Source organism: Vanessa tameamea, chromosome 18 (genome assembly GCF_037043105.1).
Source record: "Vanessa tameamea isolate UH-Manoa-2023 chromosome 18, ilVanTame1 primary haplotype, whole genome shotgun sequence".
Taxonomy (NCBI): Eukaryota; Metazoa; Arthropoda; class Insecta; order Lepidoptera; family Nymphalidae; genus Vanessa; species Vanessa tameamea.
The window spans coordinates 6,545,805-6,567,806 of record NC_087326.1 but is presented as its reverse complement, the minus strand read 5'-3'; the positions used below and the strand labels follow the sequence as shown (position 1 = coordinate 6,567,806).

Below are 22,002 nucleotides of genomic sequence, written 5' to 3'. Positions count from 1 at the left end.
TAGTAATTTAAAAACTGCAAGAAAAAATAAGACAGCTATATTTTATTTTGATATATTAAGTAGAATGATATGGGTAAATTATAAAATAAATAAGTAATCACTTGAAATTTAGTAGCCCCACGCTCCGTTACTGTCAAATTGACAATATTGTTAAGTTACAGTTACAGTGTCAACTATCTCAAGATTTTTGCTTTATAATTTCGAAATATATTTTAATTTTTTATTCTAAAGTACTAATAATCTTCAATAAGTATAGTAAATATATCTGAAAATGGACGATGATGCGGAAACCTATAAACTTTGGCGTATTCGTAAAACTGTAATGCAGGTTAGTTACAAGAGGTTATGTTATTGTATATTACTGATATTTTTCTAAACTTTTTAAATGTACGATGTTACATTTTTACAGTTGTGCCATGATCGTGGTTATCTAGTGACACAGGACGAGTTGGATCAGACATTAGACCAGTTTAAAGAACAGTTTGGTGATAAGCCTAGGTTAGAAAAACTCATTTTGAAATTACGTTAGTTAGTTAATTACAATACATAAATTTAAGGAGATACAGCTTACCTACATATAATTTTGTAGTTTCTGAAAGGGATCTGCTCATTATGTTTTTCTTAAGTTTTTCATCCATTGCAAGCATCTTAACATAAATTACTTAAAATTGTCTGGTTAGTTTAAGTCAATATAAACATTAATTTCAAAAATAATTTATAAGTACTATTGAAAAATGTACTTAGCTTTTAATTTTGTCATTTTAAAATATATATTTGTTTTGATAGCAATGACAAAAATGTCAAAAAATTGTCAAATGTAATAAGAAAAAATATAAATACTTTTTAAATATAAAAAAAAAGTTTATGCTTAGAATGTAACTCTACACAGACACATCATTCTAAATTGAAACATAACCTTTTTAAAAGTGAACTATTAATTTTATTGTCTCATTTCAGTGAGAAAAGGCCATCCCGAAGTGATCTAATTGTGTTGGTTGCTCACAACGATGATCCAACAGATCAGATGTTTGTTTTCTTCCCCGATGAAGCCAAAATTGGTATTAAAACAATCAAAACCTACTGTACTAGGATGCAAGAAGAAAATATTCACAGAGCAATTGTTGTTGTTCAAGCAGGTATTGCTTGGTTTATTAATAACAATATAAGAATAAGACTATTTATTTTAAAAAAAAATATATCTTTATTAAAGATAGAAAAGTTGTATGTAATAAAGGTTGCCTGAAATTGTCAAGTTTTATTGTTGTGTACTTGTGGTGGTAGCATATTTATTTAGATTCATAATGAAAAAGCCTGTAAAACTAGGTTATTTATAATTTTAGTACCTAAAGGTAGAAATTAGCGTGAGGTATGGAACAATGTTGATTTACAACATATTAAATAAAAGTTTCTACTCGCCAAGAGATTTAAAAAAAATTAAATTGCTGGTTTTTACTTACACTATAAGCAATTTGTATATGTATATGTATCTTCTATATAGAAACTTTAATGTATAAAGATTATGTTAAGATCACTTGTAACATTGCTAATATTAAAACTGTTCTTTCCATTTTCAGGTATGACACCTTCTGCAAAACAATCTTTAGTGGACATGGCACCAAAATACATTCTAGAACAATTCTTAGAATCAGAACTTCTGATTAATATAACAGAACACGAATTAGTACCAGAACACATTGTATTGACACCCGATGAGAAACAAGAATTGCTGGCGAGATAGTATCCTTTTTATATTCATATTTACGTTGGTCATTCTCTCGGCACTGAGGCAAAGGAATGGTGTCATAAGTTGGTCCTAGGAAGCAAGGTAGACCATATAAGTGCAAGTATTGCACTTAATGTCCTCTGTGTTTAAGATAGGCCGTTGTGGCTAAAACCTGTCAGGAAGATTATTTTTATTCATGATAATAATAACTCTTCTGATCAAATTTAGCATATCTTGCTTTGTGTCTGTACGTCACTCAAAAACTTTGATTTTGAACCATAAGAGGGCAAAAGCCAAATAAGAAGCATTTGACATTGAATTGATGCAATGTCATTGGTCGAGAGCTTGAATAAGCTATGATATTCTACATATATAGATTTGTGAAAAGAATGTGTATTGAATGCAGACAAAGCTGTTCTTTGAAAGTAAAGGAACTTCAGAAGTAAATTAAAGTAGATATTAAGTAGTTAAATGGAATAGTATTGTATTATAAATAAAGATATATAACTCAAGAACTGTTGGTAGTGTAGAGTATATATAGAGCTGAGTCATTAAAAATACGAATGGACTATGTAAATACAGTGTTTATTTATTCTTTCTTCGATTGTTATCATTACATAGTATAAAAAAAGTCACTACCTGCTGTTTGTCTGTCAGTATATATGCTTAAATCTATCGGATTTTCATGCAGTTTTTTTTAATAGATAAGAGTGATTCAAGACAAAGGTTTATACGTATAATACATGCATATATATGCAATACATATATTAGAGAAACACTGAAAATTTTAGAGGTTCCCAAATATAAACAATACATCAAATACAAATGATTTAACATAAATGTCATTTTCTTATATACAAAATATCTCCTTAATTCTTCCTACAGTAAATTAAAGGAAAACATGTTGATGAGAATACAGGCCGGTGACCCAGTTGCTAGATATTTTGGGCTGAAGAGGGGGCAGGTCAGTAAATAATTTTCATATTATCTTTTTATTATATTATAGTTTTAAATTTATGATAGAATATTATAAGTTAAAAGTTACATTTACAAATAACTTACGACTGGGGTAACAAATCTCTGCAGCCTTTTAATTTTAAATTAACAAGATTTGTTTTTTAAATATGCTATCATTATTTTAATCACATAATCATAAAATTATATGTGTTTCAATTTTAAATTATTAGTTTTAATAATTAGTATTTCTTTTAATAATTTAATAAAATAATGTTAATATTTATTTTAATTAAAGATGGAGTTGCAACTGTCAAAATTTTTTGTACTTGATTATTTATTTGGACAAATATTTTGAGATATTCTTCAATTACTTTCAAGCTTTCACGATTACTATTTAACTGCATTTTACTGATTTTTGTTTAGAGTTACATTTAATATTATTATCACAGAGTTCGAATTCAAATACACCAAAAAAATTGTTTCAGGTGGTAAAAATCATTCGATCGTCAGAAACCGCGGGAAGATATATTTCTTACAGATTAGTTTGTTAAGTTTAAGATTAATACATTTACGAATAAAATTCCATTTTTATAAAATTATCTTGTTTAATTGTATTTTCCTATACTAATAAGTATTTTTTTACTATATACTAGTAAGTATATACTAGTAAGTATAGTAAAAGTGACACTGACTTTTATTTACAGCGTGCTATAGTTCATATTTTTAAGGAATATAAGAATAGAACCGAACTGAACCGAACGAGAATCGAATAAAATAAAAAGTTCTAACTCCTTGCAGAAAACATTAATACCTTTGTCCATTTATTTGTGAAGTCATTTGTCTCATTTGTTGATAACTCAAGTGTACGTATGTTCTAGGTACGTACCAATTATTAAATTCAACATTTTGTCGTGATTAAATAACAAATATCAGCACAAACTGTCGCGCGTTTATAATATGTACTAGTAAGATTGCATGCTTATTGACGTCAAAAATGTAACCACACAGATTTATAAAACTGTTTGAAAAGTACTCATAGCGTAAGTAAGCCTTCAAATGAATTGTTAAATTAAAAATAAAATCACTATGAATGTTTCAGCGGATAATGTCGTAAATATGTAATAAAATACGCTTAATTTTTAAATTCTACTACTAACATCAAAATTACTACATGAGAGTATGATTAAGTGAATTTACTAAACTAAATGAGATCTACCGTCATATGGAATAATTTGTATTATATTATTATCTACCAATCTTTAACTATTTATATATATATTTTATGCACTATGTGTATTGATATTGTAATATTTGCGGAGAGTTGCCCGATGGACGACGGCCCCGGGCGACAAATTTGCGGGGGGGCCTAGATATGGAGTCTCCTGCCTCCTTTTCTGGATACCGTCAATACCGTACATACATCAGAATCTTTCCTCGGTTAAACTGCACTTCGCGAAAAAAAAGGTCGTGCATATTTTCTAAGGCCGTCTCAGACCTTCCCAGTTCGACCCTGGTCGAATATAAAATCTGGACGACTGAAGACTGTATATACTGAACTCTGAATATATTTACCCGAAAGAAACTGATAAAATAACATATAAAACAAACTAATACCATTAGCAATATATTCAACTATAACTTTGCTATTTTCTATCAATAGTGTAAATCACGACATTTTCAAAGTGAAAACTGAGCTTGCAACGAAATCAAAATAAAAAAACTTGTGTTATTAATTCGTATGTATTAAATCTTTAGAATGCCTTTCGTGTCTTAACGGTTAATAAATATAATTTGCTTGTTTGACTGTCCGTCATATCAAAGCGTATCGTAATCACGTAACAAATCGCAAAGCTGGTCCAATGGCGCAGACACCGTTATCGACCGCAACAATGATCGAGATTCCAATAAAAAATAACTTTCGTAAAATACCATAATAGTATCTAACTATCTAACATGTAACGCCACGCAAATCTTTACACTTGTAGGCAACGGGCATGCGATCGGCGCATCCATTTCAAACGTCGCACGCGCATCATAGTTTGCACACGTTCGCAAATATTCGCTGAATTACAGAGTTTTTTTTTTATATTTCATCAACTTTTATATTTGTTTATGATAGAATATAATGACGATCACAGACATTTTTAAACATTTTTTATAATAATAAAAATATATAAATTAAATAATTATATCAAACGAATAATTAATACTTTGAATGTGTTTTGTGTATGTCGTAAATTAAGGATTGGACAATATTGAACATGGTGAGTTAACGTCGCCCTTTATTTATTTTAATTTTGCACGTCATATACTTATTAACGAAAATGGACTGAACTATAATCAAATTATTGTGTAATAATATACGTGTATGATTTATAAATAATCGATCATCGTACAAATAATAATCTTTATATGAAAACTGAAGTCAATGATGCAGTCTTTGATTAATAGCTCTAAATAATGGTAGTCTATAATATAAGCACGTAATACTTGCAAGACGATGTATTTATTGATATAATATTTACTTTCCTAAAGGATATAATATCAATGGATACAATAGTCAAATTTTTTACCTTGAATTCGAGTTTGTATTTTTTATTTATTTATCTGTGTAAAAACGATGTCCTTAAGAATATTTAACAGTATGAAATCAAATATTTATTTGTAATAATTATATACAGAAATTGTCGTACAAAAGAAAGCTTTTCGCTTGAGGTTTCAGTTGAGGCAGTCAAGAGTGAGTAATATAAATATGTAAAATAAGTATATTGAGGTATACATAGGTTAAATAATCAATCATACGAGTGTTATGCATTAAATTAAAAAAATATACCGATATGAAGAATATCAGTATGTTGTGTACCTGTGTGTATGTACGGACGGAACGTGCAGTTCCAGGAAAATAATCATTACGTATATTTATTAGTACCAACGTTTTATTAAGCGTGTTTAACAGACATCGATAGTTTGAGCCAATCAAATCGCACGGATAATTTTTTTTATTATAAAATAAAGAAAACTTAATAATTTAAATTTACTAATTAATAACATAAAATATGGTTAATAGCAAAACGAACATATTATACTGATAGCAATAAGCTCGCTCTAATAAGCATTGAATGTCTAAATTATCTAAATTGAACTTCCAAATAATTGTTCACTCGTCAAGAGTTGCTAGAATTATGTTCTGTATTTGTTAATTCTGATATATGATCAATAATAATATGTCGTAAGTCCATACCAATGAATATTTCGTTGAAAATATTTAAAAAAAAATCGTAAATTATCCGTGACGCATAAAGCGTGCTTAGATACGCGCTTGATTATAAACGGTGTCAATTATCTCGAGTACTTTTAAATGTTTCATTCATATATCGTTCCTGATAACATTACACGTTCATATGTGTGTGTGCGTTTGTCTAATATAAAAAAATTCCGATGGTAGCTTTTTGTTGGGTCATCTGTTTGAGTGACTACTCACCACAATTATTATTCTACTGTCAAACACGCTGTATTGGGATGTTCCGGTTTGAAGGGTGACTGGGTCAGTGAAATTACTGGGACATAACATTTTAGATCCCATAGTTGACGATGCTTTGAAGAAGATGATATATTAAGAATTTATTTTTGGCAGTATGTGTCTATGGTCATATGGTCTATGGATAAATGTGCTGTGCCTCTGACCGCTTGTTTACCTTACTTAGTAAGAAAAAAACGCTGAAAATATTACGATGATTAAACATATCTGTAATCAGTACTACCTATCGTATCAAAATATCACGATATTAAAATCATACACAAACATATGTAGATTCGTGTATGTGTTGATCGTGTCTTGAAATGGAAAACTTATGATTCTTCTGTTTAGCATCGATCACGAATTACAAGTTAGAAAGTTGAAAATTCGTGATGATACCACTCGACTTTACATATTTAAATCAGACCGGTCTTTTGCAAAATTAACGAGACAATATTAAAAAATTGAGTCACTACAGATTTTAGACAAGACAGTACCTAGTAAGACAAATAAGTTTGTTTGGATATACCTTCATTTAAGCCTACTAAAAAAATACTTATATCTATTAATTTGTCCAAATACAGACCATACTCATATTGTAATATAAATCATATCGATACTAATACAAAAAAAATTGCTGATAACTGAGTATGTACTTTACAAAATGACCTAGAACTACGTAGGAAAATAAATACTTAATATAATAATCCCTAAGCTGATATAAAACTTACCATCCTCTCCATTTTACCGCAAGAGTATTTGATAGCGTCTTGTCTATAGTCTACGCTACTCGTATAAATTTTAACGACTAGTTATTTAAAAAATTGTGTTTATGGAATAGAGCAAAATAGCTGATTAATAAAACTAGCTGCAGATATCAGTGATAAAAAAAGAGGTTTTGATCATTTTATTTTTAACGAGAATTCTTTCGACGCGGTGTGTGTCGTATTTGTTTTTTTGTTTCGGAATGAAATATTTATGGCGGAAATATTTGATTTCTGTCTAGTGTTACCAAGCACGTTTCATAATTTATAATTAAAAAAAAATGTTAAGTATACATATGGTGTACAAAAACACAATAATCTATCAGGTCTTATCTAAGAAGTGAAAATATTAAAAACTATAAAAAAATGGGATGGCATCGCACGCCATCATTGCTCAAATCAAATAACACTCTTCATCAGCTTCCTGTTACTGCCGTCCTTTTTTCACGAAATCACTCCCAGTTTGCAGGAAGCAAGGGGAAAGATGTTACGCATCAAAAAAATATTCGAAAATTTTCCGCGTCCTAGGAAATATCTCACGACACGATTACGGTTTTCCGGTTTATAATTCGAATTTTAATTTTGATGGTGATTACTTTCGGCGATTAATTACTTTTGAAGTCATCATATAAGCTTCTACGTTCATGAGAATAAACGGCTAATATGAGAATTAACTACGGGATTTATTTGATAATATTAGATCTACTGTTAAAAATAATGACTCTATCGAAGCCGCGGATAAAATATAAAACTATAATATCGAAATTAGTTTTTAATAACCTATTTTGTTCGTTGTGTGTTCCGGCCTATGGAGCGTACCGTAAATTAAGTGAATACCGAAATGACTGTAATGCGTAACTCATCGTATATAATTGATCGTAAATAAACTATTCAACAAAATTTCAGATTGTATTTTATTTAGTGAGATTATTAGTGCATTTCTTCTTAATATATCTTTAGTCACATGTATATATACTAATATTATAAAGAGATGGCCCAGTGGTTAGATCGCGTGCATCTTAACCGATGATTGCAGGTTCAAAACCAGGCAAGCACCACTGAATTTTCATGTACTTAATTTTTATTTATAATTCATCTGGTACTCGATGGTGAATGAAAACATCGTGAGGAACCCTGCATGTGTCTAATTTCAATGAAATTCTACCACGTGTGTATACACCAATCCGATTTGGAAAGGACTGGTGGAATAAGCACCAAATAAGCCCAGCTGCAGGAGATTAACAGGCTGTCACTCTTGTAAAATAGGTGATGTGACTTGTCTATTTATGATCTTTTACCATAACAATTTTTGTTTTATTTAACAGAGTTAAAATATTCTGGACTAAATTAAATGTGGGCGAATCGTTATATGTGACTTATTCAATATAATATAATAGTATGATTTCTCATCACAAGATAAACATATATTTATATATATAATTTAATTGTTTTCGAACTAAACCTTATCTTACATGTTCTCATACTTTTAAATTCGCTTTTAAAATTGTTAAATGGAATAGCGAAAACACATATAATAATATAATATGAATCGAAGATTACGGGTTCAAATCCGGCGACCTTGTAAATGCATTATCGTGCTCGGGAAAATGTAAACATCTGTCATGTATGTTACATAATTATATATGAGTTAATTTCTGTGAAAAACCAAAATATTAAATATATCTTACTTTTTTTTAAGGAGACTGAATATCTATCATGTAAGGTTTGAAGATAATTACCGTACGTAGGTATATCGCTGCAACAAATATTACCAAAATAATTCCTTGTATCGTATTAAAGCGAATTGGAGCTGTGTGACGGTTTAAGCTCCAGACTTTTGTACGATATCATCATAACTTACACTAATATATTATTATATTGGACGCGATTATATAAATAAAGAAATCACAGATAACATATTGACTTTCGCTATTGGAAAGAAACACGTCTTATTAATTTGTTTAATTTTAATCAAAGTTGAATATTCATATGTCATTGTGTTGCACAGTTATTACAATCAAATCTTGTTTTATATAATTCCTAACGGCTTTATCAAAGATAGCTCGGTATCGATCAAGCTACCGTGTAAGATTGAATGTAAATTGCTGTATAAGCACATTAATCGAACATCTTAATGTTAAAAATATTAAGCACCTCTTCTACTTTCGACCTTAATATTCTTAATATTACTTGATAGTTTATGAGTATATGAAACCGGTAAAGAGCGAATACAAGCTAGTTTTAATAATCTAGTGCCAGATGTGTGCCAATTAAAATAAAAATAATAAATCACTAATAGTAGTAAAATTGCATTTAATTTCTAGTTCGATAAAATAAACTATGATAAAATTAATTCACTAATAACTTTTTGTTCCCTATGATATTCTCCGTTTCGTTAAAACTTATGACAAATTCCTATAAATATGCATGATGTTACACAGATGTATTAAAAAGCAAAGATTTATGTGTCTTAAACATGCGAAGAAAACATACTGATTAAATATTAAAAAATATGCAAGTTATGCTACCCTAGAAATGAAAAACGAGCGTAACAGAGTTTTTTATTTTGTTTTATTTATTTTTTCATTTTGACGTTTGGACTTTGCATTTTATCTGAAAGTTCTTATGCCTTTGCGCCCAAATATAAAAAAATATGTATGTTTTTACTAATTGACAGTTGCGTTTAGATTGCTGGATCTAATATTAACTATTTATTTATCAGTTTTATTTCACCGTTAATGATATTAATAAAAACGAAATTAGTGTTTCTTAGATACACAACAATATTTGGGTACGTATTTTTGTTTATTTTTTCATATAAATTAATAAATTATACATATTATCTAAACATTTAGATTAATCTTTATAATTCATGCAATACATAAAAAGACTTTCTAAGTGAAATAAACATAAAATTAAATATTCATTTTATTCATATTATATTGTTTTTTTGAAAATGTCATGATAATCTATTGCACCAAAATTAAATTCGAATAATTTTTACTAAGAATATTATGAAATTGTTGTACGTATTATTCGTCAAAATAAGGGATGGAGCTACTTACGTAATTAAACCAATTCAGTTAAGTGATCATTTGATATCAGAAAATATTTTGGTTTACTGAATCAACTGAGAATACAAGAAAATCACTGAAACTATGAGTCCTTACAAGTATGCACTATAGGCACACATCATGTTAAAAAAGGTTTTTCCTTAGCATTGAACCATTGCAGAAACATATACATGATGACTAAATACAATTGCTTTGGACGTATATCCGACATTTTTGTTCGAAATAATATATAGTACAATAGCTGTGTTTGTTGGCGAGTTACTTCACTAAAAAGTTATTGGGCCTTTCTGGGACTGCCGCAGTATCACATAACGTGAGCGAGACGATAGAGGGTGCATCTGTGCTTTCGCAAAGACCTACTTACTATAAATACATATGTCGACCAGTTTCGTTAAGAATGGCCTAGTAGTCTTAATCACTCAGGAGGACGTCATCTTATCCGATATAAGACGATCGGTTATCATCTAATCCTATTAATCTAAATCTCTACCATAATATATTGTTCTCGATGGACAAAAACGAAACCATGCTCCACATATAAAACAACGATAGAGTTATTTCAGAACAGATACTTTAAAGAATTTGTACCTTCAACAACTTTATAAACCTATATTAGTACTGCGGTGCACCGCGATATTCGGTAAATAACTATAATAATCAAACCTGCGATCCAGCGCCCTGGATGCTTATCAGAGCGTTGGCGCCTAATGACAGCCGGCGACACCGCGGTCGGAGATAAATTGATGATACTTTCTAAACATCTCACTACGAAAATGCATCATATCTCATAAATTTAAAAATATATAGATCATCAGATTTAATTATTAATTTCCTACACGATAAAGTTATCTACGCCGATAAATGATAGATGGTTATGTGTTGTATAACTGAAAAAACTACTAAACTAATATACTTAAAACATACACTGCAGATGCAGCGGATTTTTCAAATGTTATTTATTTATACAAGAATTATTACCATTAAGGCCTTAGCATTAGTCAAATAAAAATTAAAAAAAAACGACATAATTATATAAGTAGGTGCTCTGCGCAATTTCATCCGTTTAAATTTAGAATATTGACGTTTGACAAGCATGTACTTCTTGTTCTTCTATAATTGTAAGTCGCTCCGGTTTAAACGTAAATATTGTAAACAACATAGCATTCGCAATTCAAACTGAATATATAAAAAAAAATTGCTTAAATGAAAATTATATATTAGTAGACAATTAATTTGCTGTATTTCTTTCGCTATCGATGGGATAATTATTTTTTTTCGAAACGAACATAGTTTTTATTTTGACTATCAATAAATAAATGTAACGATTCTACCTTGAAAAAATGAGTTTGAACGGAATTGAATGTTTAACTGTTTGTTTGTATGTACTAACAAATTCAGTATATAAACTGATTTAAGATGTCGATTTCAACCTTCTTATAAATCTAGTGACAATAACTTGGTAGCATCGATCTGATGTGATAGAACCATGAGGTGAGGAACTTTTCAATGACTACTTATGTTAAGCCCGTGTTTGAGCTTGGTTTGTTTTGACGATACGCACAAACTGACAAGAGCTTTTCATACTACTTTCCCAAACATCAAATAGAAAGAAATAATCAACATAAAAAATCATAAGATCATAAGGAAGCAGTAAATTAAATAAAAAAATCGTATATAAAACAGTTCATATATATTAAAAAGTGACTAACATGGAATCTTTGGAGTTATTTGCAATTTTACATAGCTACAAACTCTGTCGAATATAAATAGTTGCTCAATCAATCTTTTCGTGTTGCGCAGTACCGCTGTAGTCTAGATAAGAATCTAGGAATCTTGTACTTAACTAGGGACCAAGCAACTGATTGATAAGTATTCATGATAGCTCATTTCTCTTCATTATTTACAGTTAACTAGCCATTGTGCGGTTTATGAATACCTACGAGTACCTTCAACAAGTTAAACAAAAGAAAATCTATTTGAACATTGTTTTGAAACGATACAAGCATTTCGTTTTGATACCACCTGTACTATGATGTTGATATTTATTGCAAAGTTATACGCATAGCCAATATCTTAAAACTTACAATGTCAAAAATCAATTTAATTTATACATCATTATGTAATATAGTTTTATAACCGAATATTAATAAAACAGACTGTTGGATACACAAGTGTTAGATTTTGAATCGACACAATACATGCAATCCTAATTCTACAAACAAATTGATAGTTTGTGCAATCGTATCGACACATAGCCGTTGCCGTTCAGCCGTTTTCATATTCTACAAACGCAACGATCCAGTTCTGTTTGGTCAGAGTTGGATCGGAATATAATTGGGATCGTATCACCGCTATAATTTTGTAGAATTGGCACTCAGATTTCCTTACAATGAATTCCTTCACCGCTGAACACGAGATGAAGTATAATAAACGCAAATTAAGCTCATGAAAATTTTGCGGGGCTTGCGATGATTTGAGCCAATCACTAGTTAAGATTCACGTGTCGCTGATTTACACTTGTAGTCGCTTGGTCGTATTGGCATATGACTGCAATACTATTAATTAATAATTATATTAATGAGCACAAGGAAAATCTCCGATCGGAACCAGTCAGCCTACGCAGTATGGCTATAAATTATAAAAATCGAATTCTGCATCCAAAAAGGCCGGACATATGCGTTTTTAAAGCTGCACATTTTTTATAATTTTATTCTGTCTTAACTAGTTTGATGTGTGATAAAACCGTAAAAAATAAACATATCAGTTTAAAGACGAGATGCAGTCGAGTGGTTTACAACCTTTTATTTTTTCACACGTCAAAAAATAGCTCATTTAAATAGTAAAATACTTTCAAATAGTCACGTATCTGAGTAACTTCTGTTCCCGTTGAAATATTTAGACCCATTCATTTATTTCTCGATTCTATTGACGTTTCTGAATATAAAAATCCCCATTAAAAATGATAATTATTATTATAATCGCGCTCAATATAAAGTCGCGTAGAATTGTAATTATCTTACTATGTTACTGTAATTAACTAAATTTTAAATCAATTTAAGTAGAAGCTCTAACGTGAATAAAAAATACTGATGAAAATGGCTTGTGTGATAGAAACGTAAGTATTGTTTGTAATGTCAGCTTGGCCTCAGTAAATCATAACATCCGACGGCACTAACTGGACCGGGTAAAACGTTACGAAACACACAAACATAGTGAAAGTCATAATTTACTATTTCATTACGAACTAGGTACAATCCTTACAAAAACGTTTCTACATTTTACGCCTCGCAAAATTATCGATGAATTAATTGCATTGTGAAAATAATAACGATTTGGTAAATTTTTTAATTACATCTATTAGAAAATACCTAGCAACCGTCCTGATGTGTCCGCGCATAATAAAAAAAAGCAAGGATATTCATAGTTTGCATTTTTTTAAATTGTAATTGATAACCTTATTAATTACGAGTTTAATAAACCGTAATAAATTGTTAAAACTAATTACAGTATATTTGACCTACAGTAGTTGCAATTTGGTCTTAAATAAATATAATTGTAATAATTACATATGCGTGATTCATTGATTTCTAAGTACTTACGATCTCTATTTCAGGGCTTTTTATTGATTAATATAAAAAATGTTTATTAAATAATATAGTTATGAATATAAATTAGTAATACTTGATGGTAGGACTTTGTGCGAGCCCGTCTGGGTAGGTTCACCCACTCATCAGATATTCTACCACCAAACAGCAGTACTCATTATTGTGTTCCGGTTTGAAGGAGGAGTGAACCAGTGAACTACAGGTGCTAGGGACATAATATCATTCCCAAGGTTGGTGGCGCATTAGTGATGTAAGGAATGGTTAATATTTCTTACAGCGTCATTGTCTATGGGTGGTGGTGACCACTAATCATCAGATGGCCCATTTGCTCGTAAGCCTACCGATATTATAAAAAAATAATAATTAAGCTATGTTTTTTAAGCACTGTCAATGATCGCTGTTAAACAAAGAGAAAAGGAAAGTCATAAGACTAGTCCCACAATGGCTGGAGTTCATCTGAACACGCGATATAATCGTCGTATCAACAATTTACGACCAGATAAGATAATTGATAGTGTTTAGGTCATGTTACTTGTGAAAAAAGATATTCATTGATTTATATTAGATGGGGTTGTTACGTAATTTTAACATTAAACAGAAATATTGTTTTTTTATAATTTTGAGCTTATTATTTCGTGTCAGTGACAACATTATTGTATTAAATAAAAAAAAAGCTGATCCAATTACAAAGCGAGGAGGAACTTTATTTTTGATTGGCTTAATATAACGAGATGAACCTGTTACATTACACTGAGCAATGCATCTCTTTTTTGTTTTTTATTTGATAATGGAATGAAAAAAAATATTTAAAACATTTTTCTATGAAAGTTATTATAAGTGATTCGTAGAAAATAGTAAACTCAAATAGTCTAAGAAATCCTTACGAGAGGTCGAAGAAAGTCGATTTAGCGTGTGCAAGAAAACAACTTGTAATAGAGTTAATTTTCTTGTTCTGCGAAAAAAGTTTAATTTCAAACAAACGGCATACTTTCACGATTAAGGCTTGACCGCTTCTACGATTATATTTCTATTTTATAGTTTTTGATAATTATTGTATTAAGATTGGACCTTCGAGGAGAAATCAATTTGTCGGTAATAGAAAGACGCTTTTGAATATTTGTAGATAAAATATCTTATGAGCGGAAATAGAGGACAGTATATAGAGTACGTCAGCGGTAAGCTTAGGTCCTAGCCCTTTATTCATTTAGTTCAGAGCTGTCGCTTGTACACACGGATGCTTTTTCACGTATGTCGGAGATTTCATAAGCATTATAAAAGGGAAACGTCGTAATAAAACCTGCTTGTGTCAATTGTTTACTAAAAAAATTGGCACATGCGTTTCGACTACCCGCATTGGAGTATAAATCTGTTCGCTCACGAAGGCGGAAGGAAGAATATGAATGACGCTCGAACTTAGAAGATGTTACCATAAAAAGTGACAGTGAGTGAAGTTTTTCACCCAAGGAATCGGAATTGCGATTCGTCGTGGTAATCGTCCTAACATTCTTGCGATCCCACTCGTTCATGATTTATGAGGAGCTGTTTATAATTTTAAATTTTTATACATTTAGTGATGAAGAGCACAGCGTTTTTTTTTATGTTAAATGGCAATAATTAAAATTTTGCAACAATCTTGAACCGGCTGTAACCATTGAATAAATAATCATGTTTGATATCTAATACGATCATTATATGATGATATACATAATTAGTAACATCCGTTAGATGTTTTATTAATGAGATAAGTAAAATGTGTTTTATTGGCAATTAGAAAAAAAGGACATTAAATTAGGCTAAGGAACTGATTTTATATGCGATTTTTATTTACATGACGAAATAATTATTTTGATAACAAATCGCTTTATTATACAACGCTTAATAAAAGTTTTACACTATGTATTTTTTTCGTGCTCTTTGTTAATTAAATTATTAGGTGACCATGAATTAAGCCATTAAACAGGACAAGCGATAGAGCTCTTTATTTATAATGTAACATAATGTAATATAATATAACAATTATCAGATGCGATTTGCGCCATTAATTAACAATTAATTACTTTTTTTTTTTAATTACTTTTATTTCTATTTCTAAAATACATATTTCACGAAACGTCTAAATAGCTCCATTTTTATGATGTCCTCCTGAACGATATCGAACACGGCGACCATTCTTAATAAAAGATTAGCCAAATGTCTGTACGCAAGTGAATTCTCATAATCCGACGGGTCGGCAAATTTGACAAGACTGAAAATAATTTAGACGCAAGACGCAAGGTTGTATGTGCCTTACAAATCACAGAAGTGTTCTGCTATCTTTCAATCTTAGCTTCTGATCTTGACAGTCATACCCAATTACTTTTTATTATCTAAACCCGAGGCTGAAATCCACTTGACCTACAAGGTACCTAATGTAAGTATGTAACTTGTAACACTAGTCACTAGTTTTCGCCCGCGGCTCCACCCCGCTTTTAGTTTGGGTAGTAGGTTTTATATTATGTGGTATATAAAAAAGCCTGTGTCCTTTCATGTAAAAGCTTATTTCATCAAATTCGGTTCACTGGATATGGATATATATGGATATGGATATATATATCTATAACAGACAGATAGACTTATTTTCGCATTACAATATTAGTATAAATGAATAAGTCTTCAAAGTAATATTTATTGTAAATAACAATCGCAACGTAACATCTGTACGTGATATAAGAGCGTAAATAAAGATCACGCTTCACTTGCTTATACAGGAGGGATAAAATTTTTTTTATATATGAAAACTGTTTTGTACTTGTAAGTTTGTTTCCGTATGGTTATTTTTGTAGATATTTTTAGTAACATGAATTTTATTTTTAGATTTAGTACTATTAAGAGTCAATTAATTTCGTATTAAAATCTGACCGATAACATTTTATGAATATTATGAAAACAATATAGATATATTAAATTCAAATGCTTTACTTAATGTTTTAAACCAAACAAAACATTATTCTGTCCGTCGAATTTCGATAGTTGGTACAAATTCATAGAATTTACATACTATGACGTGGATTTAAATAGAATCGTAATAAAATACTCAATTGTTTTAAAAGGTTTTTCAAAATAAAATGCGGTACCCTATATTCATTACGTTCGAGGGGTTCAAACAATGGTTGACCAGTAACCAGAGACGATGAATTTTTTGCTACCTTTTAATGAATTACAATTATGTAATTACAGTATAAAATTAACTATGTATTTTCTTTAACCAAGCTATGGTTAGATTTTTGCAATTACGTTAGATATTCACGGCCTTACTCGTAACAGGTTGTTTGATGGGTGTTTAGTTGAACTCTAATGAAAATGTATTTAAGCAACAACATATTATGAATCAAAATCAAAATATACTTTTTTTTATAAAATGTTTAGGTCGACGGGCAAAGAGTCCCCGTAGTAATCATCACCGCCCATAGACATTGGCACCGTAAGAATTTTTAACCACCCCTTACATCGCCAAAGAGACACCAACCTTGGGCTTTGTGCCTGTAGTTACACTGGGTCACTAACCCTTCAAACTGGAACATAACAATATGTATGGCTGCTTGTCGGTAGAACATTTAATGAGTACGGAGTACTTACCCAGGAGGGCTTGAAAAACGTACCACAACTTTTTGCAATTAGAAGAGTTTTACAAGCACTTTTGAATTGTCATTTAGTAACATCGGTTTAAAATGTAAATTCGACTGTGAAAATCGGCAAGAAACTCTGGCTAAAGTCATTATTACTTAAGGAATATCATGATTACAGAATTAATTTAGATGAATAATATTTTAATCAATTTATTTGCTATTTTAAATTCAATATCATGATATATTTATCAATTGATGTTATATTAAAGTGTATTTATAGTTTATGTAATGTTTTCGTAACATTTAATAATACTTTGAGTTGCGATGTATTTTTGATTGACGTCTGACAGTGTAATTATAAACATACATATATACAGGACCGTTGCGAATCCGGTTGCAGATCGTGTACTGCATTGACAGAATTGAGTATTAATTAAGGAGGCCACAAATATAATGACCGAAGATGGCTTAAAAATTTATTATTCTACGTCTAGGTGATCCGAAAACCGTTTTACCGAACCGAATTTAGGGAGCAACAGTGGTGTAAACAATTTGCTACCAACATAAATCCGTCTACTCTATGTCACATTTTGCGTTGATAAAATAACTGTCGGAAAATATATATGAATTTGCATGCTTCGAAGAATTTTTAATGTTATTTTAATGAGAACATTTCGGTCATCGTCGAGAGGTCCCAAACTTATATATAATCGTTTGACAAAGTGACGAAAAAGTACTGAACTGTTTGATTTTACCTATTTAAATAAAAATATAGGAAGCATATAAACGTAATAGGTAAGCAGTCGTCCATAAACATTGGGACATTGAGAAATGCTCACAATTCCAAGCACCGACAACGTGACGTTACTATCACGATCACGAGGTCATGTAATTACACTGGCTCACTTACACTTAAAACCGAAAGACACTTGTACAAAGTATTTCTGTCTCGTGATAGAAAATAGATGAATGTTAAACTACTGACTCAAATGGGTTTGTACAAAGCTATGTCATGAAGTCGTTAACTTATATGTCATGAAGTAGATTTATTAGTGTATTTTGCGGAGCGTGGTCAAATAATCTGACATAAAATACTTAAATTGTTATAAGCAGTGACCACAGTTTATTTATAATTAAAAAAAAGTTTAAAGAGAAAGAATCGTTATAAAACAAGTTATTATGAAAACATTATCCATTTGACCGGATAATTATGAATCAACAATAAAAGTTGGGAATAATTTACGAACAATTAGACGAAACGACGAAAGCAAGTGTAGGATATTGCGAAATGCAAATTCAAAACAAGCGTTCATTTGCGTGCTGAACACTTCACATGTTTTCTCATAGTTACGGTGTTATTCAGCCGTCGAAGAATGTTGTTTGAATATCGGGTTCCGTCCCAGGATTGTCATTCAGGTATGTTATTGAAGAAATAAGTGGAATAAATACTCATCATCTTTATACTTAGGTTCTACTCGAGCACCGGATTACTTAGACTAAAACATGTTTGTGCTTAAACTCGTAGGACTTGTAAGATGTGATGACTCAAACCGTTGATTGTTATAATTACCGAATTAATAAAAAATCATTTTAAGCGTTTGGTGTTCAAATCCGGGCAAGCACCACTTAATCGACTTTATTTGTTTTATAATTTATCCATTACTTAGAAGTAGAAAAACATCGTGAGGAAAGCGATAGATGTATCGAATGAAGTTTATTCACCGACAATCATTGGAGTAGCATCGTAAAATAAATGCCAAGTGCCAAAAAGAGAGAAAGCCTCAACCAAATAGTGAGAACCAATTATAGGATTTTGATTTATAAAACAATAAAAATGATTATAGAGCTGACCAAAGGAAATGCTTTAATAACAAAGTTAAACTATTGACTTTTGAATTTGGAAATCGACCTGTTGCATGTTGCATTAATTAATAATAATTTCAGCTAATCGGGATGATTTAAGCGAGAAATAAATCTTAAAGTAAGTCAGCTACAATTTTATAAGTAAATACGTTTATTATTTTTCTATTTTGTGCTTAAATTGTATTTATAATTAATGAAAAAATAATTGATTTAATTTCGTATTTAACTTTAAACACAATGCTTAGTATAATAGTTTGTTTCCCGAATGAAAAAATATATCGAGGAAGCCTGATTGTTTTTAGAAATCTTTAAAGCGTAGACAGAAATATAAATTAATAATGAATGTCATTATTGTCCATCACGACTTCGTCCCACTTTAACTTAATAACTTTGAAAAATAAGCACGCTTCAGCAAACAGTTGAATTGAAATAAGCCTAGTCAAAAATGCAAATAACCTCGCCGTTTTTATCGAGTTTATAAATTAGTGAGAGTATACGCACGATCGCCAGCGATTAACGCAATTAGTAAGAAATTGATTTTTTATGTAGGCATATTTTTAGTAGCTATATGACATCAATAACTTTGATAGTCTGTGGTTTAAAATTACTAGTTTTTGAAGTGAAACTTTTTGCGGCACGATGAGAATAATTATTCAAGATCGAATTTGTGTTTAGCGTTTTTACGTGTAACGTTAAAAAGTTAAATGTTTCTGGCGCGATTAAGAATTAAAAATTTATTTTCTAATTTCTGTCACGTGTAATGAATTGCACGTTATATTTTATAATCTGTGTTTTCAAATGTCAGTTAAATTTGGCGCGAATTTAGATCACACGTTTTTCCATACAACAAACTAGTAAACATACAATGTTATTTAAAAATAACAAGTTTAAAATTTCCTGTTTACACGAGACGTGGATATAACTCCGGGTCACGTAAAGTTAATTTGTACTAGTTAAGTACTTAAATTATAATTACGTACTATCTTTCTCAAAATTAATATAAAAAAATAAGTTTTAATTTAGCCGTAAAATAATATCATCATGTCATACTAGGATTAAAAACAATTATGATTTTACAAAAATATTTTTGTGCGTGCAACACTATGATAAATAAAAAGTAATCACTGCTAATTTAAAGCCTTACCTTTATTTTATATTTAAATTCAATTTAGAACTTATAATCATTGTTAATCAAAGTTAAAGTTACCTATAAAGATCATAATAAAGTTTGTCTTCAGGAATTACTTTCAACAATCTTTAAAGTACACTAAACATAAGTTATAACGTACACAATTAAAACTCGACTTGTATTAAAGCAATTAGTTACATAAAGGTATACATTATATTATGTAAGGTTCTTATAGACACGCGTGATTATGCTAAATAATTAGACTTGATGTTATTAATCACTTTGAAATTGATTACGTAGGTTCTTTATTTATTTTAATAGTATTTTAAACCTGTAACTTATTATAACTATATATAACTAACGGTCCGTTTCGACTTCGTACGAGTAAAACTCATACAAATTTATTCCTCATATTTCTCCCTTTTAAAAACCTTATCTTAGTAAATACTTAAGTTATATAATATATCTTTGTTTCAAATTTCAGCTTTCTAAACTCAGTACTTTTGATAGTAGGCAATTATTTTATAAGTAAAATTTGATGCCTGAAGGTTAAGGTATTGGTTCTTTTACAAAAAAAAATCAATCCGAGTAAAATCACGAGTACATATCAAATTTCAAAATATTTATTGAATAAAGATGCGTTACATTGGTTATTGTTTGTCAAATCTACAACTATTCCGGCATGAAATACCTACAACACAGCTCAGAAGAACCGTTGAAAATGTTTCAGTGGGATTTATTGTCATCTCAAATATTATAATAAGTTAGTTTATACCAATACCATACTTAAAGAGCTATGTATAATTTGGATAAGATCATCCATTAATTATCTCTTCAATTCCTGGACATACCAGATAAACCTACAGCGTTGCAGTGCGCTGATTTGAAGGTTTAAAAGCCATTTTAATAAATAAAATGACGTAATATGACGTGTCTGGTTATAGTCATTGATATTTTTTCGTTAGGATGTTTTTACAGTGATAATGTTTATGGGCGGAGGTAACCAAAATATAAAACAAAATTATTTATATTCCAATGAATATCACGACCAGCGATCTTACCGCCCACAACCGATTATCCTAGTCAATGTTATCATATCTTACGATTTGACTAGGTTTTTAAGAATTCGTGACTAGTTATAAAATCTAAACTGATGAAAGCAAATACTTAAAATTACCGCGTTATTTATGTATTTTGTATAACGGTTAATACTTTTGGAAGAATATGAAAAAAAATATTTGCTGCGTCGATGCTCTACCGGTCAGTGTATACATAAATATAGTACACTTGGTGGTAGGACTTTATGCAAGCTTAATTCAGTAGGTACCACCCAGTCCGATATTTTACCAATAATCTGCTATAGCTAGTATTGTTGTGTTTGATGAGTAAGTCAGATTAACACACACACACACACACACATACATAAGGGATATAAAATCTTAGTTCCCAAGGTTGGTAGCGCATTGGCGATATAAGAATTTTTTACATTGCCAATATATATGTTTTTAAAAAATCTCTCTCAGATTTGTTTGTCTAGAAGAGGTGACTACTTAGCCATAAGTCCGCCTGTTGTACCACACAAATATTTGTTTATATTATTTTTAGTATTATTATTATTTATATTTTTTTGTGTTTAGTCCTAAGATTTCTGTATTTTATGTTTGTGGTATACGATAAAGTATATTAACAAACAATAACATATATGGTGATGAAATGGTAATGGTAATGAAGCTGGTGACCACTTACAATCAGGCCGCCTACCTAT

At 30.1% G+C, this 22,002-nt stretch overlaps 2 protein-coding genes across 2 annotated transcripts in view; both read left to right on the top strand.

The window, feature by feature from the left end:
* The first annotated feature begins 82 nt into the window (after window positions 1–82).
* On the top strand, window positions 83–3,276 carry LOC113396685 (DNA-directed RNA polymerases I, II, and III subunit RPABC1). Its single transcript, XM_026634734.2, has 6 exons — window positions 83–328; window positions 410–498; window positions 958–1,136; window positions 1,575–1,737; window positions 2,609–2,687; window positions 3,166–3,276. The coding sequence occupies exons 1-6, from the start codon at window positions 272–274 to the stop codon at window positions 3,229–3,231; spliced, it is 633 nt and encodes a 210-aa protein (XP_026490519.1). The 5' UTR covers window positions 83–271; the 3' UTR covers window positions 3,232–3,276.
* A 1,532-nt stretch (window positions 3,277–4,808) lies between these two features.
* The window catches only part of LOC113396658 (uncharacterized), a 70,886-nt gene continuing 53,692 nt past the window's right edge, over window positions 4,809–22,002 (top strand). Inside the window, exon 1 of the mRNA XM_026634693.2 lies at window positions 4,809–4,944. The gene's annotated coding sequence lies outside the window, so the exon portion shown is untranslated. The remainder of the gene's footprint in view (window positions 4,945–22,002) is intronic.